This window comes from Mauremys mutica, chromosome 3, assembly GCF_020497125.1.
Source record: "Mauremys mutica isolate MM-2020 ecotype Southern chromosome 3, ASM2049712v1, whole genome shotgun sequence".
Lineage (NCBI taxonomy): Eukaryota > Metazoa > Chordata > Testudines > Geoemydidae > Mauremys > Mauremys mutica.
In genome coordinates this window covers 104,451,555-104,476,572 of record NC_059074.1, presented here as the reverse complement: position 1 = coordinate 104,476,572, position 25,018 = coordinate 104,451,555, and the positions used below count along the sequence as shown (strand labels likewise).

The following is a 25,018-nucleotide window of genomic DNA, read 5'->3' as shown; positions in this document are numbered from 1 at the left end:
TTCCTCCTTTATCTGTAACTCTTAAATAAGATCCAGTTCCTCATCTCTGAATGCTCTCTCCCCACCCTGTGTCTTCAAATGCTCCAGCAGACTGGGCACCCTCAGACATTTGGCCATGGCTTAATGCAAATCTCACCAACTCTGGGATACACTACCCGGGAGCATACAACATTTGAGTTCAGTAGTAGTTAGGGCCCTGCAAAGAGGCTGCCGAAAGTGCTGGGCCCCGTGAAGGAGTCTCTGAAGGTAAAGGGGTCTGACACAGGTGAGGATTATTACAATGTCTGTGTGAGAGCCGCAGAGAAGTTTGGATAAGCATTAAAAAAAAGAATGCCTAATTCTTTTGAGGATTTCCCATCACGTGTCTCTATCTTGTAAACTCTGAGCATAATCTAAAACAGATTTTCTTTTGGTATGAACCTCCCTCAAGCTTTGTATCTGAAAATTTATGGGGAATAAAAAGACTAAATGGAAATAATCTTTTCTGCCATCATGAACCAGTGAACAAAAAGGTCAAAGGAAGCAGCTTGTTAGAGTGTGACGTTAACGGTCTATCAACAGCATTCATCATATTACACAAGAAAATAATGTGACACGAATTTGGAGCAAAACGTACCAATATCAAATCAACTGAGTGACACAAGCCTCAGGCTGATGCTGCATTATTTTACAGTAAATACGCCTCCCCTCTTTTTTTAAAAATAGCGCCAGTATCTCAAAATAAATTGCCATTTGTCTTTATTCTTTATCAGGATTAGGAAATCTGATTCACATCTCCTACTGTCAAGACGTTTACCCATGTAACTCCCCAAAGACAAACCTGGCTGGCACTGCCCCCAGCAAAATGTCTGCCCCTGCCAGCCTTTGATCACCCAGGCATTATTTTGCTGCCTTAAGCACTGTGTGTACAGTTGAACCATCCTTAATATGGGTCCCCACATGCTGCACTGAAAATGTATCTTCAAATGCATAACATCTTCAGTTAAAACTACAAATCGTATTTAAAAAGAGACATGAGGATTAAAACCACATAATCAACACATCTAGTACGAGTTTAGTTTCTTGGGAGCAGAGAAAGCTTCCCGCCAAGTCAGCTCTCTTTCTTCACTGAGCAAAGTGGGGTTCTCTACACAGGAGCTGCCAGACATGATGGGGTATAGATCTTCACTAATTCATCCCACGCACAATCTGCCACCTACAAAGAAAACACAGTCCATGTTAGAGTTACTGGAAAAATAGTTTTGATCACAAAAATCAGAAGGATCAAAGTACAGAAAACGATGCCTGGTGTTTGGGTTCAGATTGGTGCCTGTTTTTAATAATTCCTTAATTTCTGACATGAATTGTAAAATGCAGTGTTGTTGTAGCCATGTCAGTCCCAGGTATTAGAGAGACGGTGGATGAGAGAATATCTTTTATTGGACCAACTTCCATTGGTGACAGAGACAAGCTTTCAAGCTTACACAGAGCCCTTCTTCAGGTCTGGGAAAAGCACTAAGAGTGTCACAGCTAAATAAGGGATACATTAATCTTGAATGGTCCCTTAGAATGTGTGTTAACTACTTATGCTAAATGTTCTGCTCAATCTTGGATTTAACTGTGACACTCTTAGTACCTTGAAGAACAGCTCTGTGTAGCTCGAAAGCTTCTCTTTCACCAATAGAAGTTGGTCCAATAAAAGATATTACCTCACCCACCTTGTCTAACGAATTGTAAAACTAATTGTGACCCAGGCAGGATGTGTGCCAATTGGCAGAGGACACCAAAGGATGCACAGGGATCCCCTGGGTCAGGTTATGCAGAATAATTCACCAAAAGATGGCATGTGGGGTCAGTATCCCAGTGGCCATCATAATCATTTCTAAATGTGTGTATGGATATTATTTAAGGCATTATGTATCTTTACAGGAAATTACATTCTCAAAGCCTTGAAGTTAAGGCAGGTAAAACAGGAGGCAAGGTGCTTCACCAGTTCCTTCCAGGCAAAGGGGTAATAGTCACTTGTCTCCCTGGCTGGGCATTGTGTGTTGTCCCCTTCACAATACAGGTCTATTCGCACACTGAACCAAAATGCTAATCAAAAGACAATAGATTATTGGCGGACAGAGGTACCCTCCTACATCTTCCCACCAAGGAGGAAAAAGGACAGCATGGCTCATGAATGGGAAGGTAACAGCCAAGCCTGTCTGTCCTATGCTGGCAGGACTCCAGGTGAGTTTTTGCTCTAAAAGACATGACAATAACTAGCTAAGTAGCAAAGAATCCTGTGGCACCTTATAGACTAACAGACGTTTTGGAGCATGAGCTTTCGTGGGTGAATACCCACTTCGTCGGATGCAACAGGATTCTTTGCTGCTTTTACAGATCCAGACTAACACGGCTACCCCTCTGATATAATAACTAGCTAAGTACATCTAGATTCTGGAATGCACGCTAGGTTTTTATTTTACGTGTAATGTAATATAATGGAATATTTTACATGTTTCCAATACTTCTACTTGCTTTCACTAGAGTTTGTATTCTGTCAAATCAACTTTTGCTTGTTTGCATTATAAGCCAATATAAGTGCTGCACGTAAAGAGGAGTGGTGATTGAGGTATAACTGGTAAGTGGGGTGCACTGTTCCTTTGGGAGCAGTGATTCTGCAAATAATGCACGTGTGTAAAGGACCATGGCCTGGACACTCCAGGGAGATGCTTGGAGGAACTGGGGACTGGACGGTGCCTATTGCTAATCTGCAGAGGGACAGAAGAGTCTGCGTAGGCCTAAGAGATCTATTTGTGTTGCTCGTGTCCCGGAGAGTCAGAGAGCTGACATATGGCAGGCTCAGACAAGGCTTCCCCACGCTAAGAGCAGGTGGTAGCGAGGTGCTTCACAACCCTGGGTACCCCAGAAAGTGTCACTCTAATTCTGGTTTCATTTCTGTTGGATGAAATGCATGGATGTGGGCAGGAGCTTGAAAAGTCATATTTTTCCTATATACCACTTAGTCCATGGAGGGGGCAGAGTAACTTCAGCATAAATAGCCTGGCTCTGAGGGTGGTAGGGGATGGGCAGGAGAGGAACCAGGAGATCCATGAAGGCTTGGATCCAGGGCCACTCCCTCTCCCCATAAGGAGCTGGTGGCTCTCTCTCTCTCTCTCTCTCAGGTATGGCCGATATTACTGTGCTATCTCAATGCCTCAAAACCTTAAATGTATTTATCCTCATACCACTGTAAGATAGGGAAGTGCTATTATCCCCATTTTACAGATGGGGAACAGAGGCAGAAAGACTAAAGTTATTTGCATGAGTTCACACACAAGTCTGTTGCAGAACGGCAAATAGAAAGTCTCTGGTCTCCCAAGGACCTGAGCTAGAGTCCTGACCATTCAATCATCATTGCTTTCCAAGGAGAGCTCCCCATTAACCTGATGGGACTATGATATCATCTAAACTGACCCCACTTTAGCAATATAGCAGAAGAATCTAAGCTGGTCTGAATTTTTCTAAACAACCCCCCCTCCCCAAATCTCTTTTTAGTGCAGATTTGCAGTATCACAATATGAAGGCTGGTATGAATCTACAGCATTGGATAAAATCAGTATTAACAGATGGGAAAAAAACTTTCATAAAACCAGATTACAAAATGCTTTAGATTTGCTAATGCAATTAAAGATTCTCTAACACTACCAGATACTAGATCAACAACTATATAACAGAATGTTGTATAATGCATAGTTTGTTACAGAGCAGTGGAGGGACAAAGAAATGAAGGCAAAGGTAAGAGATAAGATGAGATCTGAAGAGGAATAAAGTTGACAAGGCCTATGAATACAAGCCACTAAATGAGGGCGAAAGCAACTTTTGAAAAGTATCTTCAAAGTGTCGTGTTCCCTCAGGGATGTCAATGGGAGTCACATCAGGCCCTACAGAACAGGAACCACTTTGCTATAAATCTAATTCACATTCTTCAATATAAAACTAGAATGAACAGGTGCACACTACAAATTTGGAAATCAAACTTCATTTTGTATGATACACACTATAGTTGTCCCATTCCATGGTTACTGCTCATTTGTGGTATTTCCTTAATTGGTTGCAACTGCTTAGTTATTTGAAGTACTTTACACCCTAAAACAGAATGGAACAAAATCTCATGACATTATGTCTGTTCACTTGACATAACAGAGCCTTGTGTGATATAACAATTTGCTGTATTGCAGTTCATCCACAATTTTACACACAAAAAAAATCTGATTTCTCCCAGGAAGGGTGTGCAGAGATTGGCAATTGTATAAAACACACAGTAAGTATTTTTATCCTTCCCATAGGTATGGATTGGTACTACATTGGCAATACTTTCTTTCAAGAGGAAACAAGACATGGAATAGCACCTGAAAAATCCCTGGGGAATCCCCACCTATGATCAACCTAATTAGTATCTTGCAGCAAGCTCTGAACAAATATAGTTACAGAACCATTTAATCTAGTGATAGTAAGAATAAATAGAGCCTACACAAAAGGCAGTTTGACTAGGACCACTTGGGTTAATTCTGCCCAACTTGCTGATATTCTCTGATAGTACATAAATGTAGCTAGTTAGGAAAAGAATATAAACCTAGAGCAAATAACTCTGGGTCATATCCTCCTGTGTAGTGTGATGTCCACTCATGTTGGAAATGGTGAACAACAAATTCTATGCAAAGAGCAGGGATGACTGACTTAAATCAAAGTGACTTAAAATAACTGATTTAAATCAGCAAGCAAAAACCCTTGATTAAAATCCCTAATTTGAATTCTGGTTTGCATTTGTACTTTTCAGTTATTTTCCTCAAGAAAGGTTGATTCTCACTCACTGGTAATGGTTGAAATGTTGATTAGCAATTAAATATAGCCCTTACGCTAACTTTGGTGCTTCTTTTTGCTAACTATGAGGACACACTAAATGTATACAGTTAAGCAATTTTAGCTTCACCCGTTTATTCAGAGTCTATTTTTACATTTTCATTATTATGTTGATTGATGCATTTCTTATTTACTAGAGTATTAAAATTTTTACTCACAGTGTGTCATACTATGATGAGACCAGTAAGAATATGTACATAGAAACACAAAAAGAACAAATTTTCAACACAGAAAAGGTTTATTGAAGTTACACGTCTCAGAGGCCAGCTAGAAGTCTAAAGCTAATTCAAGACAGGACACCATGCTGCAGAATTTTTTAATCTTACTTTCCACCATCTTAGGGTTCAAAAAAGAACTTAGGGCTTAAAAAAGAACTAGATAAGTTCATGAAGGACAGGTCCATCAATGGCTATTAGCCGGGATGGGCAGGTATGGTGTTCCTAGTCTCTGTTTGCCAGAAGCTGGGAATGGATCACTTGATGATAACCTGTTCTGTTCATTCCCTCTGGGGCACCTGGCGGTGGCCACTGTCGGAAGACAGGATACTGGGCTAGATGGACCTTTGGTCTGACCCAGTCTGGCTGTTCTTATGTAGAATTTCAAATCTGCTAACTCCTAAAATATAACTAGTTTAATAAAAGTCTCAATTCAGTCCAAGAGTGTTTATCTGCCATCAGCAATGTACGGGCGAACCTTTTGAGCAAGATTTAAAATGGTAAGTTTTGAGTTAACAACCCAGAACATATGCTTGACATAATGCCATTCTGTCCTCTCAAATTAAATCTGATAAAGTGCTACAGTCGAAAATAGATGATGGAAAGTAAGACCTCGGCACCGAAATAAATTATTTCTATATTGTGTTGGTGGACATGACTATGGAGATTAATTTCAAGAGTGGAGTGGTTTGACTGGTTTCAGAGTAGCAGCCGTGTTAGTCTGTATCCGCAAAAAAAAAACAAAACAGGAGTACTTGTGGCACCTTAAAGACTAACAAATTTATTGTAGCATGAGCTTTCGTGAGCTAAAGCTCACTTCTTCGGATGCATAGAATGGAACACACAGACAGGAGATATTTATACATACAGAGAACATGAAAAGGTGGAAGTATGCATACCAACAGGCAGAGTCTAATCAATTGAGGTGAGCTATCGTTAGCAGGAGGAAAAAAAACTTTTTGAAGTGATAATTAAGATGGCCCATAGAAGGTGTGAGGAGAACTTAACATAGGGAAATAGATTCAATTGGTGTAATGACCCAACCATTCCCAGTCTTTATTTAGACCACAGTTAATGGTATCTAGTTTGCATATTAATTCAAGTTCAGCAGTCTCTCTTTGGAGTCTGTTTTTGAAGTTTTTTTGTTGCAAAATTGCCACCTTCAAGTCTGTCACTGAGTGGTTAGGAAGGTTGAAGTGTTCTCCCACTGATTTTTGAATGTTATGATTCCTGATGTCAGATTTGTGTCCATTTATTCTTTTGCGTAGAGACTGTCCGGTTTGGCCAATGTACATGGCAGAGGGGCATTGCTGGCACATGATGGCATATATCACGTTGGTAGATGTGCAGGTGTACGAGCCCCTGATGGTGTGTCTGATGTGATTAGGTCCTGTGATGGTGTCACTTGAATGGATATGTGGACAGAGCTGGCATCGGGCTTTATTGCAAGGATATGTTCCTGTTTTAGTGTTTATGTTGTATGGTGTGCGGTTGCTGGTGAGTATTTGCTTCAGGTTGGGAGGCTGTCTATAAGCAAGGACTGGCCTGTCTCCCAAGATCTGTGAGAGTGAGGGATCATCTTTAAGGATAGGTTGTAAATCTTTGATGATGCGCTGGAGAGGTTTTAGTTGGGGGCTGTAGGTGATGGCTAGTGGTGTTCTGTTATTTTCTTTTTTAGGCCTGTCCTGTAGTAGGTGGCTTCTGGGTACTCTTCTGGCTCTGTCAATCTGTTTTTTCACTTCAGCAGGTGGGTATTGTAGGTTTAAGAATGCTTGATAGAGATCTTGTAGGTGTTTATCTCTGTCCGAGGGATTGGAGCAAATACGGTTGTATCTTAGAGCTTGGCTGTAGACAATGGATCGTGTGGTGTGTCCGGGATGGAAGCTGGAGGCATGTAAGTAAGTATAGCGGTCAGTGGGTTTCCGGTATAGGGTGGTATTTATGTGACCATCGTTTATTAGCACAGTAGTGTCTAGGAAATGGACCGCTTGTGTGGATTGGTCTAGGCTGAGGTTGATGGTGGGATGGAAATTGTTAAAATCTCGGTGGAATTCCTCGAGGGCTTCTTTTCCATGAGTCCAGATGATGAAGATGTCATCAATGTAGCGCAAGTAGAGTAGGGGGATTATTCAATACAGACATGCCAACTAAATGGGTTTCTGTGTTTGTAACAACCTGCATTTTATGTTAAGTTTTCCAAGGCTCCAGCTTTTAATGAATTAAGAGAGGAAGAATCTTATGAAGTCGAAGTTGTAATGTGGCCTGCATCTTGCAGGAGGTTAGACTAGATGATCATAATGGTCCCTTCTGATCTTGAATTCTATGATTCTATGATTCTAACTATCCTTTGCTTTGGTAAATTCGAGTCAGAAAAACCAAGAGACAGTTAAACTAAGACATTCTTATTTAATATCTCGGTAGGTTTACAATGAACAACAATGTATAGATGGCATCCCAATCATCCAAGGAATCCTGTGTTTGATGGGATTACCTATGTTCCAAAATAGCTGGGTGACTTTCATTAGGCTTTTGGTACACAAACTACACCCTTAAAATGGCTGCCATAAAAGCGACTGCAGTTTGAAAGAGGATGTGATGGCTCTTGTAGCCCCAATTCAGCAAGGTACTTGAGCATCTGAATACTTAAGCACATGAACAGTCCCACTGAAGGCCCTAGTGAGTAACTGTGTGAAGTGTTTTTCTTTATTAATAGTACTATAATATCTGGTGAGGATGTGAATATACAACCCTTGGTTATTAAATTTGTTTGTATAAAGCCAATGGCTTTATAACCTAAGTGGGAGGGAAAGCCAACACAATGTAAAATCACAATTGATTTAACAATAATTTTGCTCAAGCTTTTAATGCAACTTTAACCACAGCTTATGTGTTTGTACGAACTGAACAGGAATAACTCGGAATATGAGCTCTATCAGATTTGATGACCATGTAAGTACCTCGTACATAGTTGGAGATATCCCAATAATTTTGGAAGTGCTCCAAGTTTTTCTTTCAGTATTTAAAAAAAAAACAAACAAAAACCAACCACCACCAACTTACTGATATTTTTTAATACAGGTTTTTCTAATTCTTACTTAGAACAGTATTCAATAGGATATTCCATAGAACGTAATCTTATTGTATACAAAGAGATTATTTGAGCCACTGTTCAAAACTGCAAACCCTTCAAAAGAAGCTTAAATATAAAGTGTTATTCATTTTCAGCCCGAAGCTACTGTACAAGGTTGCTGAAATAGCTTTGCCTTCAGTCCAACAGACCTGGATCAAGTTTGCATATCAGTAGGTAGAGTCTGCAGAATGCGCTGATCTTTGGGTGAAAGCTACTGTATAAATGGCAGGGTTTTTTTATACTTCCGACCATTTAAAAAAACAACAAAACAAATAATTAGCTTTGGGCAGCTATTTTCGCTACACTTTCATTAACATTGTACAGATATGCTACAGACCACTGGACAAATACACCACTGTTGCTTATGTGTTGGAATATACAGTTCTCTTGTATAATTTTTTTTGCCATCGCAAATTGTAGAGAGAAATAGAATAATTAAAGGTTAATTGTAAAATAACAATATTCCTCTGAATACTGATTGCTCAGGGAAGGATGCAGCTGAAAAAGACCCCTCCCCCCAAAAAAGTGGCAATGTTCCCATCTGTTAGCCATTACTGTTACAACTACATGATGCAAACACAATCTAACAAAATGGATGCATTTGTTAATGTCTGTGGCACTCTGTACCTCAAAGTAGCACCCTGGAACCCCCATATTCACCACTGTCATATAATTATGATGTGTTTTGTACAAAATATAACTTGTGAAGTGTCATTTTAAAAGTCTTGATCTGCTGAACATTAATATCCTGTTGGATTGTATATCCTATCAGTGTATGTGAAGTTATGAAGTATTGCTATATGTGCTACTGAAATATGCTGTGAGGTTGGGAGATGCCCACAGCCAGCCTTTCAGTTGCAATAAAGGAGGGACAGACAGGCATTGATGGTGTTGATCAAAAAGAATCCACTATCCCAGAGGCTCTTTAGAGAAGGGATGTAACACAATGGAGACTGCTTGACCAATGGGAACTGCCTGATCCCCGTGTCACAGCAAGTATCTCCCTAGCAGCTGGAAGAAGGTATAAAAAGAGACAGTAACATCATCACTTGTCCTCTCCCCCACCCCCATTTCAACACCTGGAAGACAAAGACTTGGAACTAGGGAGATTGGACTTCCTTCCAGCCTGGGACCAGTCTGAGTACTGAGGAACTCTAAGCTGCCTGTAACATCTGATCTTAGGATGAGAAACTTCTTGATTCAAATCTTGCTTAGTATGTTAAAGTTAAAAATAGAAATGCAGTCTAAATTCTATTTCTTAAGTAACCAACTTTGATCTCTGTGCCTGCTACTTATAATCACTTAAAATCTATCTTTCTATATTTAATAAATATGTTTTATATTTTACCTAAAACAGTTTGTTTTTGGTTGAAGTGCATGTCCCACTTTCCTATGAAGAAGTGGCCAACTAAGTAATGAGTTTACACTGGTCCGGCGTCTGACCAGTGCAAGATGGTGCAGTTCTGGGGTGTAGAGCTGGAGCTGGGGGGAACTGGCTGAAGCTCATGAGTGGCTGGGAGATCGTTCATGTAACTCAGCTGGGTGTTTCCCTGCCTGTGGATAGCTGTGTAAATGCAGTGCCTGTCAGAGGCTTGTAGCTTGATCTTAGCTCATAGCATGAGACAGCTCAGGCTGGTGGGTTTGGAGGCCTCAGCTGTCCCACAGTCCAGGATGCACCCCAGGGACCCTGTCACAGTGGCCTCTAGCCCTCTCGTTTCAGCAACGAAGTTGCAACACCAGTGCATAAGTGAATGTACTGTACTTTTATTATTGCTGCAGTATAAATATCATGCCAGGTAATTTTCTGGAATAGGCAAATATATTTGCAGCAGATAAATCGAACTGGACATTGCTTTATTCCCCTTCATATAAAGCCAAAAATATGAATTGTGCAGATACAGTCTCAGAAAACTAATTCTTCACTGGAAATTCACAGTTTGACTACTAAAACACAGGATGACTGTTCACTTTAAAGTGTCTATCCTAATGTCTGATAGTAATGCTGTTTTTCACCAACTCATTTAATACCAATATTCTTTTCTTTATCATAGCCATTTCAGTTGTCCCACTAGCTGATCTATTTCAGGTCCTCTGTCTTCTATTCATCACTACAGCCTTGCTTTGCAATAGACGGAGACCTCGGGCAATCCATTCAGCTTAGTGTAATTACCTATATGACATACTGTCTCTTTACTGTTTAGGATCAAGAGGAAAAATCCTTCAAGATAGTGGTTGATTTTTGCTGTACTCTAAGGTGGCACTAAAACCCCAACCCCAATAATCAAGTAGTATTTTTCAGAAAATAACTAAAAACTGCAAAAACATAAAGCTCTTACTGAAACTCAGCAAGATACACATGTATCTAGATAATGACATTGTATTTTCATTAGGCTCCAGATACAATTACTTTCTTTACCTTGGCAAAGAAATGTCGATGCCACAGTTGAATAAATTTTTGAACAACAGTCAGGAGGGCAGAATGATTATCACTAGATACTCTTCCAGAGTTTCCTGTCAAATCTTAGGCTGACAGGCAATTGTCTCTTATATGGTGACCATTCAAGGGTGGAAATAGCTCTAAACATTTGTCTCTGCCCTGCTGAGTTTCAATAAGAAATATATCACTTCTTTTACAACAGGTTTTTAAAAAAGGTACTGTAGCTACATTTTCACTATTTGCAATATTTTTCCTTCCTCCTCTTCTCTAGGTACCATTTCTTCTGTCTTTTTGTGCTTAATTCTATGGGCTATCTATATTATGATGAAACATCTGTAAGGGGTCCTGAGCACTCTTGCGTACACAGGGGATGGAAGTTTGGTGAAGCTAATAAAGATGGTTATTAGTCCTGCTACTTATTTTGACAGGTGACCATTTCTTCTAGCCCATAATGGACAAGAATGGAAAGGAAGTTTTGCCCTCAATTCTCGCCCCCTCTTCCCATTCCATCTCTTCAACAATGAGAATCAAGAAATAGGTGACACTTCTGCCTTCACTCCCACTCCCCTTGACCTTTGGTAAGTCACGGTAGGCAGAAGACCCACTAACATTTTGGGGTGCAACCCAGACCAGTGAAAGGTCATCTCACCACCTGCCCTGTAACCTTGGGTGCCTTAAATGTTCTGGTGCCGTGGCTCAGAGCCTGGACGCCAGCAGACAGGAATGCAGTTTCCTGAATGTGTGTGCAGTGCAGTCCTGGTTCAACACTTGGACCCTAGCAGCCTGCCTACAACACAACAGCCCCATCCTGGTCTCCACCAGCCTTGGATACTACTTGCAGGATGTGACATTACTGACATGAACCGGGACCATATGGATCATTGTTGCAACCAAGGTCCTGTAGTGGCACCAGATCTTGTATAAAGGGGGTCAGGTAAGGTGTCTAAGACAAGGTTGTGATGTGCTGGTTATGATTATGCTATCTGGGTGCATCTATCATTTTTGTATTTAAAGTTATGAATATTGGCTCTATACTGTCTGTATTTCAAACTTATGCTATGCTTCCGGGTGACACCCCAGACAATTTGGCATCAGCACTGCCTAGCCTGCTTGATGTCCCAATAAGGACCATCAACTGACCCACTGAAAGAAGGCAGATACAGCTTGTGATTCAGCAAGGTATGCAGGGACATGCCTATGGACAGAAATCTAAGGTTTTTTCTTGCCATGTGCCCAAATTGCTTGTCTTTGGAACAAAGAAAGAGAGGCCACATGACAAGAGACTATAAATGGCTGCTGCAGCTCCTCCATCTTGTCTTCAATCCCGTTCATACCTCTGGAAGGACTTTGCTACACTGAAGCTTTGAACCAAGAATTGAATGACCCATCCCAGCTGTGGATGTACTCCAGAGACTTGATTTGAACCTGCAGTTTATTCTATCACTGCTACAAGCCTGAACCAAGGACTTGGCCATTACTGTATGTACTTGATTCCATTTAATCAATTCTAGCTCTCATCTATATCTTTTTCCTTTTATGAATAAACCTTTAGATTTTAGATTCTAAAGGACTGGCAACAGCATGATTTGTGGGTGAGATTTGATTTGGTCTGGGGGTTGGTCCTTTGGGATTGAGAGAACCTTTTTTCTTTTAATGGAGCAATGGTTTTCATAACCATTAGTCCCCATAACGAGTGGCACTGGTGGTGATACTGGGAAACTGGAGTGTCTAAGGGAATTGCTTGTGTGACTTGTGGTTAGCCAGTGAGGTAATATCAAAGTCCTCTCTGGCTGGCTGGTCTGGTTTGCCTTAGTGGTGGAAAAACCCCAGCCTTGGGCTGTAACTGCCCTGCTTTAAGCAATTTGTCCTGAATTGGCACTCTCAGTTGGGTCCCACCAGAACCACATTGTTACACAGGGTGACTCTTAAGTCCCAGATTTTCCCCCCAACTGTCTGCCCTGAAGTGTCCAGCCCTCTCCTGGAACACTCAGAGAAGTAATAAGGTTCATTGCTCCTTTAAAAAGACAAAAGCACAGCTTATTACTTTAACCGGAGCTGGCAGTCACTTCGATAGCACTAGGCAGGTTTAGATTAAAAGTAAAACAAGTTATTAACAAAAGGAGGGTTTAAGTGAGTTTAAGAACAAGGGATAAAGGCAAAAGGTTACAAACAAATAAAAGTAAAATATCCTTTCTAACGGCTAAGACATAACTCAGCAAGCCACAGCCTTGGACCAAGGTAGATTTCTTACCAATTTTTTTCCCCAGCTATGGCTAACATTCTCCCAGTTAGGCCCTTCCACAGAAGTACAAAATACTGGTTTCCCTGGTCTTCCTAGGTGAAAGATCTTTGTCTAAGCTGAGTTTTTACTTATATTCAATTCTGAGAGACTTCAACTCCCTTGAATGAAGGGCCCATCTTTCTCAGATTGCAAGAGCTTTGGCCCTTAGTGTCTGTCCAATGATGGATGCAGAGATAGCTTCTTCTCTCTTCTTATATCTTCCTAAACTTGCTGTTTTGTCCCGGACATAGGAAGACTTCATGTTGTTCTTCTCATCCCCTTGACTGCCTATCCCCTTGCTGATTTGTATGACTTCCATTGTTTTGATTTCACCAAACTTAATTTGCAATTGAGACAGGTAGATAGCTGTCTTCCCTCCTGTTTGAGAGAAAACCGGTTTTTCTCCCTTTCTTTGGTCACAGACTTTAAAGCACAATATTAGTGAGTACCCATAATTCCTCACATAGCATTAAAACATACATTTCACAATGATATTAATCACCTGTGTGTCACCAGTTCGCATACGATACTTTACATGACCCGTTTGAGATGCCGGTTATGACAACAGTGAGTTGGAATACACTGGGCTGGTAAGGCAAGCTGAAACTCACTGCTACGTACCAGGGAGTTCCTTGCATGTGGCACTAACCCTCTCCCCCATGCTCTTAACCTGCTGGGTTTGAGGTATGGATCTGTTGGTTTAAAATAACAAGGGGTTCCATCTTTGATTAGAAAGCCCCAAGCATTACTGTGACCCTATGTTTGGTCAAGAGGCATCAGAGATGAACTGTAACTGAGCCCTCCCCTCATGCATAAACTGAGAGGTGCATATTGTAATTTTGTAAAATAAAAACAAAAACATTTGCAAGCATTCTAGTTTGTGTGGGGTATTTTTCAAACTACACATTGTTTCTAATGTGTATAATAATTTGTGATGAATACAGAGTAAAAAACTGGCCAGAAGTTCTTACATAGATCTGGATTCAAATGATACATACTGACCAGAAATAGCAATGTCTGGGACATTGCTAAAGAAATGTATTACTCTCCCAAAAAGGGAAGAGATTTGGAGGGGGCATTGTTCCTGTTTTTCAGACCATTAAAAAGTGTAACAAAGCACTGAGCTGAAAACAGGAACTGATCAGGTCTCTGGAAGTTATACAAACTGGCTAGGATCTATTTCAAAAGATAGAAGGCAGTTGTTTTGTTGATCTGATATGGAATATGTAACAGGGAGCTGATTTTGTAGACTTGATACAATCCTCTAAGCACAACAGTTATTACATCTTACTGGTGAAGGATATGCTGTCTAAATTTGCCTGAGTTGCAGGTCTGAAAGACAAGTCTGGCAGTGAAGTGCAGAGGGCTTTCAAAACTATTTGCAGCAATGGATGCACTCTCGCAAAGTTAGATAGCTTAAAGAAAGGAATCTTTAAAGAGCTATTTTAAAAAACACCAGGTCCATCCTTTAGTTACTGATAAAATCAATGCAGTGTTGTGGAAAGGTTTAATCCAAACTCTAATTTTCCATTCTATGCTGACATATGACACTCTAAAAGTGGCATTGTGGGGAGTCCGTGTTTATTGTTTCTCAGTGATTCCATATAAAATATATTCAGTTTACAAGCAAAACAACATGCTTCCTAACCACCAGCCCTCCAATCTCCACCTTTGTATCTAAGAGTCAAGTAAGGTTTCATTTTTTTTAAATAATTACCAGTAATTAACAGTTGTACAGGCCAAATATTGTCTTCACGAAACCCTGTTGGTCTTCCATCGAGGGGCACAGGTATAACTCACTGGCACTAAGCGAACAGTTTTGCTAAAGAATCAGAAGCCAGCTTACTCTCTGCTGTGTTGGCTCAGCATGATTAACCAAAGGAAAAAGCAGTCAGAGCTTTTAAGTCACTAAATCAGATGACTCTGAACACACATACAAGGTGAAAAATCTGTTGAATAAGAAGGTGATCCATGCAGTCACTTTTTATAACACTTTAAAATCAAAGAGATGGAAATATTTGACTGCTGATATGATAATTCCTTCCAGTATAGTGATATTATAGCTTTCACAGAACTTTATTATGGCTGTAGCAACTATAGTTTTCACAAAACTCAGGTCTAAAGTGCTGATATTAACCCTTCCACTTCACAGGGGAAAGACTACCTATACTGGGACAGTTTAAAAATACCAAGAATTTTTAAAAATAGGAAATCACAAAGGGTGAAATTTACCCTTTCAGAGGGCCAGCTCAAGGCCTATGTACCAATTAAGTCTCATTTCAGAAGCCTGGTGTGTGTGGGGGGGGCGGGGGGGGGAGGGGAAGTTGCACATAAGGTCTTGTCTTGCACTGGTTCCTCATGCACAAGGATGAATTTTACCCAATCAAAAGGGATGTTTGCAAAGGCCTGCAAAGGGATTCACCAATAACATTCATAATGACTAAGAAAGCCAGTCAAGAAATCCATGCACAAATTAAAACAAAAAATGCGATCTTTTTCTCTCAAGGCATTTCACACTGTAAAACTTTACCTGGAATGCCTTGAGAGGTTTAAAGAAGTGGCTGAGAACGGCCATAAGAGGGAGGAAAGATATAGTCAGTGAAATGTTTCTAGGCCAGGGGTGGGCAAACTGGGACCGCATCTGGCCCTTCAGACGTTTTAATTCAGCCCTCGAGCTCCTGCCGGGGAGCAGGGTCTAGGGCTTGCCCCGCTCTGCACAGTTCCCGGAAGCAGCAGCAGCAGCATGTTCCACCTCTGGCTTCTATGCGGAGGGGCAGCCAGGGGGCTCTGCATGCTGCCCCCACACCAAGCACCATCCCTGCAGCTCCTATTGGCTGGGAACCAAGGCCGATGAGAGCTGCAGGAGCGGCGCCTGTGGACAGGGCAGTGCACAGAGCTGCCTGGCCGTGCCTCCACATAGAAGCCGGATGGGGGACATGCCACTGCTTCCAGGAGCTGCTTGAGGTAAGCACCGTCCAGAGCCTTCCCCCTCCTTCAGCGCCCCAACCCCCTGCCCCAGCCCTGATACCCCTCCCGCCCTCTGAACCCCTCAGTCCCACCCTCCTGCACCCCAGAGCCCACCCTGATAGCTGCGGCCCTCACCCCCTCACCTGCACCCCAACCCCCAATTTCATGAGCATTCATGGCCTGCCATATAATTTCCATACCCAGATGTGGCCCTCGGGCCACCAAGTTTGCCCAGCCTTGTTCTAGGGGCATGATAGCTTCAACGGTCATGTGGAAAATCTAAATTCCACAACTTATGTGTACAAAGAAAGAACAAACAAAACAAAAAAAAAAACCCAAAAAAACAAACAAAAAAAAGGAGCAAAGGAAGTTTATGCATCTTCCAGTAAAATTTCCACAAAATACAATTCCAGCTTTACAACAGTTAGTTAATGCCTTTGACCAGAGTGGGATTCGTGTAAATACAAACAGAACACATAATACAGCATCTCCACTGAAGACACTGTTTGCATTCATATTTGGTCCTAAAAAAATGACCTTCTTTCTGCAAAAGAGCCATTATTCATCCATTCCACAAGTACTGAAACACCTGAATGTGGCTGTTAGCAACCATTCTGAGTGGCTAGGGAGGCCACTTGCAAACAATCCCACTGAAATTTGGAGTGGAGGGAGTAACCCATTCAGACAACTTGTAGCTACACAACAGTCTGGGGGCTGGAGGAAAGGAAATGGACACCAGGTGAAACCTCTACTCTATGTCATCCATGACACAGTGAGCAAAAAGATTAGACTTACAGCCTCCAATGGCCTTTATTTGTTGCCAGTGCGGGGTATTGACCTACATTTTCAGGTTGTTCCTCAGTGAAGATATCAATAAAACTGTATTTATGGTGGAATTTACAGGGACCTTGAAATCCTTATAACTATACAGATATGGGGCAATGTTGGAAGGAAACTAATATGCTCTTATTGCAGAGGGTCAGTGCCATCTAAGAGAGAAAAGAACTGTATCACCATCACATACATTAAACCGCATTATGCCTCTGAATATGCATCATTCAGATATCGTTGCCAGTGAAAGACAGAACAAAATAAGCAGGTCTCTTTTCATCGTGAGGAGTTGATCATCAAGCTGCATGTGCATCCACAGAAAGTTGCAGGAGTTTAAAAACAAAAACAGAGCGGCAATCCTAACAAGCTACATGGACCCCACCTTCTACAGAAACTATTACAAAGCTCAGGCTGGATACACACTCCCTAGCTATAATGGAGCCCACTTTACATATAGGGCAGTGAAAAGGGAATAATTTTGTAGCCTGCCTCAAAAACCAATCCCTCTTTGGAGAAGAGAGATTAGAGTAAGACACATATAACAACATACACAGAGCCAAAGATACCCTGGATTGTGTATTATAGAGAGCTATATTTGGCAGAGGCTTTTCCATCCGTTCTCTCATGGGCAAAGGGGAGAAACTTGGTGGTGTCTGAGCCTTCCACTGTCTGATAGAGATGACAAAGGGAGTATTTGCACAGGGGGTAGGGAGGGTTCTCTTTTTCTTCGAAGACTTTTTTTTAAATGGATCGGAACTTCTCTGTGCCACTCTGACCATGCCAGTTCCTCTCTGACCCCTTCATTGACTCTCTTTCCATATGAAATTCAAACTACTAGAAGCACCCACAATTCACCACGTGAATATGGGTAACATTTTCATAAATGCTTAAAAAGAATACTATTCTGTATCTCCTGTTCTCATATCTACCTGCTTCCCATTTCATATGCCCATTCCTCTGACCTTGCACCCCTTGCACCCTGCTGTCACGTGTCTTTTCCCCTTCATGACTCGGGCCTGCTTGTTTTAACCTGACAATGTCACTTCCACGAATGTTCTATTTTGTTCTGATTTTTTTTTAAATTAAATATTGCACCTCAAGTCTCACAAATTAGAAAACGTTTACAGAACAATGCAAAATATTATTTGTATAGCGCCCTTTATGCAGGAGCCCAGAGCACTTCACAAATTATAAGCAAACAATCCCACTGAAATGCAATCCCTTTTCTGGAGAGGAGGGCAGCCACTATGCAGCCAGCTGGTGTGTAGTATACTGCACAACAGCCTGAGTGATGAAGGAAAGAAAATGAACACCAGGAAAAACTGCTACTCTGTGTCACGTGATCAACAGTCTCTCCATTCAATGGAAAGGAGGGAGGGGGAGGAATAGCTCAGTGGTTTGAGCATTGGCCTGTTAAACCCAGGGTTGTGAGTTCAATCCTTGAGGAGGCCACTTAGAGATCTGGGGCAAAAATTGGTCCTGCTAGTGAAGGCAGGGGGCTGGACTCGATGACCTTTCAAGGTCCCTTCCAGTTCTAGGAGATTGGTATATCTCCAATTATTACCTTTAAAGGTTTTCAGACCCAAGCCCAGATTCTTCGCCAGACCTCTGGGCATAATCTACATAGGCTAGCTATGGCTTTTAAGCAGCCACATTCTAGCTGGAGCATAGCAGCACTCTGACCATGTATCTCTCAATCTTGATACTCTCCCTATGTCAGGTACTGAGTGGGTGGAAGAGGAACCAGATCTATGTCACCTGACCTGTCGGGGAAATCTACAACTGTGGAAATGCAGCAGCAGCACAAAAGGTCTGGAGTAAACAAGAGAATCTGGCTCCCACACCTCTTAGAATTGCACAAATGCATAATTGTCAGTACAAGTGGCTACTTGACATCTATCCTTTTGTATACAGAATTACAATGATTATTCATGCAGCCATAATAAACAAGTATGCAAATCAAGCATGTACACTGTGTGCCCTGTTGCATGCAAGCTATTTTAAATTCCAGGCCTGATCCTGCATTTAGATGACAAATCAAACTGTAGTATTGTGTTTGTATTCCTCTTCATATTCATTTTTAATCTGTACTTTTCAGCACTGTACATTGTAAACGTCCTGTTCTGATTTGATATGTTGCTGTCAATTATGTTTAATACATTCTTCCTGTAATCAGTGCTTGAAAATGGTTACAACCATTGTTCCTTTAAAAATCACACAGAACTGCAATTTTGGAAACTAATTGCAGCTCATAATTCACAGATCCAGTAAAGAGAAGCTGAAGGGATTCCCCCCAACCCTTTTAAAATCCTCCTCCTGTTCTCAGACAGCCGCCAAAGAAAGAACCTGCTCAATAGAAAGCATTCATTTACACACAGCATTGGGTGCTCTCTGTGGTGTGCGGAGCGGACCTGATAAGTAGGCATAGAAATGAAGAAAGGCTTTCAAACAAATCCAGGGCTTTCATTTTTCTCATGTTTGCCTTGAGCATTAGGCAGCTTTAGAACAACAAAAGTCCACAATTTCATGCAATTTATGATATGCAAAGTAATATTTCTCTTACTTCTTCATATTCCTGTTGAAATAATTTCAGTGTCATGACAAGATGAATTGGATGTTCAATGTAGCTGTACTTTTAAATTTTGCTATTTGTGGCTATTTTCTGTGTCACACAAATAAGAGCTGATTAAACACTAATTCATGATCGCAGCGTCCCGCTCAAATTGCAAAACACAGAATTTTGTTGATTTTCAATCAAGCTGCCCCCTAACAAGTTTTAAGATTACTTCCCTGGTGGCAACAGCTACTTCTTTGAAAGGCTTACATAGTGTGAACCTCTCCTTGACATAACCTGCCCCAAGCTCAACTGTTCTACTGCCTTGGCACAATTTACCCCAACAAAATGACATTTGGCACATGCCTTAGCTAGTTCAGATGGGCTGCCCACTGTCTTTTTGTTCTGTTTTTGTATAGCACCTTGCACAATGGGATTATAGTGGTTCATCACAAGAGCTCCTAAGAGCTATCACAATACAAAAACCAACCAAAGAAGAGAGGGACCATATGATACGAGTTGGAACATGATATGGTTGTAGGATGTGCCTTATTTCCATTATGTATAGTGCTATTGTTCATTATGGGTGAAATTCACCCCGTGCACGGGTATTCAACAATGAAGTCCCACTCTAGAAGAGAATATGCCAGAAGGCCTCCTCTGAAGCCAGACCCATTGAACTCGGTATAGACAAATGACACAGTCACTCAATTTGCAACTATGTTTTTGTTGAGCATTGGAACAGCCATAGGTGATTCCACGGTGTAGTATGAATTCAAGTCTAAAGGACATTTTCCTTTAAGTAGTGTCTAAATATATACCCAGGTGAGCCTCAAAAGAGCCCTAGGACTATGAGCAGGAAAAACTAGGGAAGGATAGTATTATATGGGAAAGAGGCCCTATGATAAAAGTCCCTAGCCAATCTTTTCATGGGTTTTAAACATTTAAAACCATTTGGCCTCACTGAGGCCAGGTCTATGCTACAAACATACCTAGATATAACTACATCATTGTTCATGGAAGGGCTTCTCCCATCAATATAGCTACCGCCACTCGCAGAGGTGGATTAACTACGCCGCCGGAAAATGCTGCAGCGGCGCAGTTTCTTAAGCGTAGACCTGCCCTGACACTAGCTGCTCACACCATGTCAGAAGCTGTTTTAGTTGGAGGGATGTTTAAAAACAGTTGGTAAACAAAAAGTAAAAACCTAGTGTAGTCTGAGCCTAAAGGGGAATTCTGTTTGTTCATCTTGCATATTTCTCTCAATTACCCATGAGCCTTCCCCTACTATGATCTAAAAAAGTTATTTGACATTAGATGACTTAGACATCTGTACAGGGTAATAACAGCCCACTGTTGGTCTAGCATATTTTGGATATTGGGAGAAATAATGCTTATTATATATCATAATACCATTTTGATTTGATTTGTGCATGGTAGGCAACATGCTGTACCTGCCTAAGCTGTACAGTAAACAGAATCAGGTTTCAATTATTTCAGTATTGAGAGATATCTAAATACAACCTGGGGGTAAAAGAATCCAATCATGTCTGGTTAAATAAACCCTGTATCGTTAATGTTTCTGACAAAGCAAACTGATCATACAATTTGCACTACAGCTCACCCACTCTCTTGGCTTAAACAACTACAACTGTACTAATAGTACTGCTCTTAGATACACATTCAAAATCTTTAGATTATTAAGAAAAAGCTCAAAGTGGAAGCCAGAGAGAGGCAACAGATATTCAAACTGGAAGCCACTGAGATTCTCTACATGTGCATTTCAAAGATTTTTTTCAATTACTTCTTAGTCATATTTTGACTTCATTATACATATTTCTTTATTTCAGCATTTTTACAGCACTCACTGCTATGATAGCTGGATGTCACACGATAGATTAAAACCAAATACATACAAAGCATATGAGTCACCAATAAGCCATCACTTCCCTTTTTCTGTTGCACAAACTCAGGAGCAGTTAAATGTAATACCATCTGTATGTATATACTATCCACTGCCAAAGGGTGTGTTTGCTTGGCTTTACTCTAAACTACTGCTAAACTATTACACAGATGTAGACTCTCAAGTAATCCCAGGACAATCAATACTCAAATTATTAGCCTTGATTTAGCAAATCTCATCCCCTAGGACATTAATGTTTGGGATTTCTATAATTAAAATCATGTATTTGGTCTTCTCTAGAGGTGGGCTTAAAGCAAAAGGCAACATCCGAGCATTCTTGAACTTTGGAGAAGTTCAGTTCTAGTACTGGATCCATATTTAATGACTGGCCCATCTCTAACCAGGTCTGAACCCTAGGTCTGAACTTAGCACCTTCTCTAGTACTCTCGTTCCCAATTCAAAGTAATTTTTGCTTCCACCTGCAATCAATATGGATTTCAACTCTGTCTGCTTTTGCAACCTCTTCCCAGGCCCCCATTTACAGACAAGTAATCGTTTCTCAAATAAAAATAGAACTACATGTGTTTTACTTTAACCTGCATTCAGCCAGATCCTTTGCCTGAGGCATTCTACAAACCGATGGCTGCTGCTCATGATGGAGTCTTCAATTCAGCTACTGAATTGTATTGGCTGTAATAGACAAGTGAAACATAAAATCATCTAATCTGTTACCTGACCATGGTTGTGAAGGCTTAAATCTAGTCCACACGTAAACTCTGTATGATGCTCCACAGTCTCCAGCAAGGGGTTAGGCTTGGAAAAATCCCAGAATCTACAGAAAGAAACAAAAAACCAAACAATGATGGTAACTGAAAAGACATTTAAAAAATATAATGCAGGATACTGATATGCCTGATGCTGCCAGAACCTTTTAAAAACCAAACCCACCCACTTAAGGAATATAATTAATCCCATTTCTGCAAAACCCTCTGCTGATCTACATAAATAAGGACTTCATTAAGGAAAATCATGTTCTTTATCCCATTATGGAAACTGAGATAACAGAGCTGGCACCAATGATCTGTCCTACAGATAATCTGTAAAAAATGGTAGGCTGGCCTTCTTTATTAAGATCCAATTCCTCTTAATATCTGCCAAGTTATATCTATGACACACACTTCAGGGCAACTCAATTTTTTTTTCTGCACTGTCTGATGTGGGGCTGTTTACTGAAAATTACAAATGGGTTATAAATATTGATTACTCCTGACTTCAGATTTATTTGGGAGCAGACTTCTATAAAACAAAATATGCCATTGCATTTTTCTAATTGATTTATACACTAAAGGAAACGATTTGACTTAATTTTAATTTCACTGATAATTCACTCATCTAAAACTTTTGGAAAAAAATGTGATTCTAAACTCTCCTATTTCTACGGTTTTAACCCCAGTCACTCCCCAAAACACGGTATGAAACATACTCGGTATAATATAAGCCGTAAAAATTAGTAATAATAGGCAAAATATAGGAAGCAGTGAGGAAGTAGTGTCTAATGAGTTACAATAAAGATTGCTACCTGTGATCTGGAAAAATGCATTCAGTATGTTAATAAAATTTTCAGATGACTAAATTGAGAGGGACTCAATTATAACGAGGACAGAGAAATAATAGTGTCAAACTTCTTTGATTCTGCGGTATTGTCTACAGGGGAAAAATGTGCAGCAAAACCCAGGGGCTGCAGGGTTTACTGGGCTATTGTGGTTTGGCAGCTAGTGCCAGTCTCTATACACATTACAGTTTCCCACAGCAGTTACAGATATTCTTATGTTTTTCTATAATAGGCATGCCACACCCCTGTTTTTTTTTCCTAGTGGACCTGATAATAATGAATGAGAGAAATAATCATCAGGGCTAGTTGCACAGAAAGGACTGTAGGTTCAGCAGATCGGTTCAGGTAAACAGCAAACAGTGGAGCTAACAGAATTAGTTTGTTTAACCTGTCTATGTTATTTCCTTAATAAATGAGCAGAGTGGTATCGACACAATGGCTAAGCCATAGCAACAACCCTCTTTACATCTTCCTAGTACCAGAGCGGCAATATAAACAGCTCATTTTACAGGGAAATGGAAGCAAAAGAAAGTCTAAGCACAGAATGAACAATTTCACTGTTAAATTTGTCTGTTCAAACAGGAAGCAAGTCTTGTACCTTCTAAGAATTAGCGGTGGCCTTCCTTATTGTGTTCATTTTGCATTCTCTTTAAATTTAGTTCAGATTTAAGATTCAGAGGGAGCTGTAGATTTCATGTGGAAAGAAATTAAAACAAAACCTGAGCTGAAAGCTTTTTAAAGTATACTAGGACAGTCTAGTTAGTATTAATCTTTTGCTGACATAACAAAATTATGTCAGCAAAAGACCACATATAACATATGATTTCAGAGCCTTACAATCCAGTGCAAGTTTCATAGAATTTTTTAAGGAAGATATTCTGAACAGACCTACTTGAATATAAATGTATCCTAAACACAGGACTACAGAGAGGATATGAACTTTAGGTGCCTGAGTATAGGACTTAGAGCCATGAACTCCTGAGTTAACTTCGGCTGGTAGCAATTTACTGGATGATAAGTGGCAAATAACTCTGCAGCTCCTGTCCTCTGGTGTCCGTGTTTTGTCATGGCGGGACAGCTTGCGTGCTCTACAGATCCACAGAGTCTGTGTCCGGGGGGGGAGGGGGGGAGGCGGCTTTTTGCTCCCGGGAGGTTCAACCATGCCGGACTGGTCTGTGGGGGAGGGGCCGGATAAACAGATACCCAGGTCCTCCAGGTTAGGGGTTAGGCACAAGGCTAACAACCTGTCCTGTAAAAAACAAAATATGTTACAGAAACCATGATGGAGAAATCAACCATTACTGCGTGTGATGGCCTTCAGGAGTCAATGACCTGTATGACTGCCAGTAGTGAAAGCCGAAAGGAAGACACTGGCATAAAGACTGAAGTGCTCAACACCACGACAAAAAACAAACTTGTTTTTTGGAACGTATGGACAATGTATGAAACAGGGAAGTTAGCTCAGGTCACAGCAGAGATGAGACGCTACAGCTTACACATCCTGGGTGTCAGTGAGAGCGGATGGACGGGATCAGGAAGATTAACAGCAGTCTCGGGAGAAACTTTGCTGTTTTCTGGTTGGGATGATGGACAACACCATGAGGGTGTTGTCATCCTTTTGAAGAAGGGAGTGGAGCATTCCCTGCTTGAATGGAAATTCAGCAGCAGCAGACTTATGAGACCCAAACTGAAAGGGAAACATCATAATATCACCCTGATTCAGTGCTATGCTCCGACAAATGACAGTGATGAAGAAGTAAAGGACAAATTCTACCTTACACTACAGGCAGAGTTAGAGAGAGTACCATGCCATGACCTAACTATTGTCATGAGGGACCTGAATGCCAAGGTTGGTAAGGACAACGCAAACAACGACAGAGCAATGGGAAGGCATCGGTGTGGCACAATGAATGAAAACGGAGAAAGTCTTGTTGACTTCTGCAATACGAATGACCTAGTCATCGGCGGAACCTTATTTGAACATTGTGAAATTCACAACCTGACATGGTGTTCTCCAAATGGCAGAGATAAGTACCAGATTGACCCTATCATGATCAATGGCAAATGGCGACACTCACTGATAGATGTGAAAGTGAGAAGAGGCGCAGATGTTGGCAGCGACCACCACCTTGTGACAGCCTCCATCAAACAAAAACTGAGAAGTGTCGATCCACCAAACAAGGAACATAGACATTATGATA

The 25,018-nt window shown here is 41.0% G+C and overlaps 1 protein-coding gene across 1 annotated transcript in view; it reads right to left on the bottom strand.

Moving 5' to 3' along the window:
- Positions 1-721: 721 nt before the first annotated feature.
- The window catches only part of PEX7 (peroxisomal biogenesis factor 7), a 68,324-nt gene continuing 44,027 nt past the window's right edge, over positions 722-25,018 (bottom strand). The window contains exons 9-10 of the mRNA XM_045011423.1: positions 21,938-22,037; positions 722-1,195 (exon numbers count right to left, since the gene is read on the bottom strand). Of these exons, the coding sequence (XP_044867358.1) occupies positions 1,127-1,195; positions 21,938-22,037 (169 nt within the window). The 3' untranslated portion in view covers positions 722-1,126. The remainder of the gene's footprint in view (positions 1,196-21,937; positions 22,038-25,018) is intronic.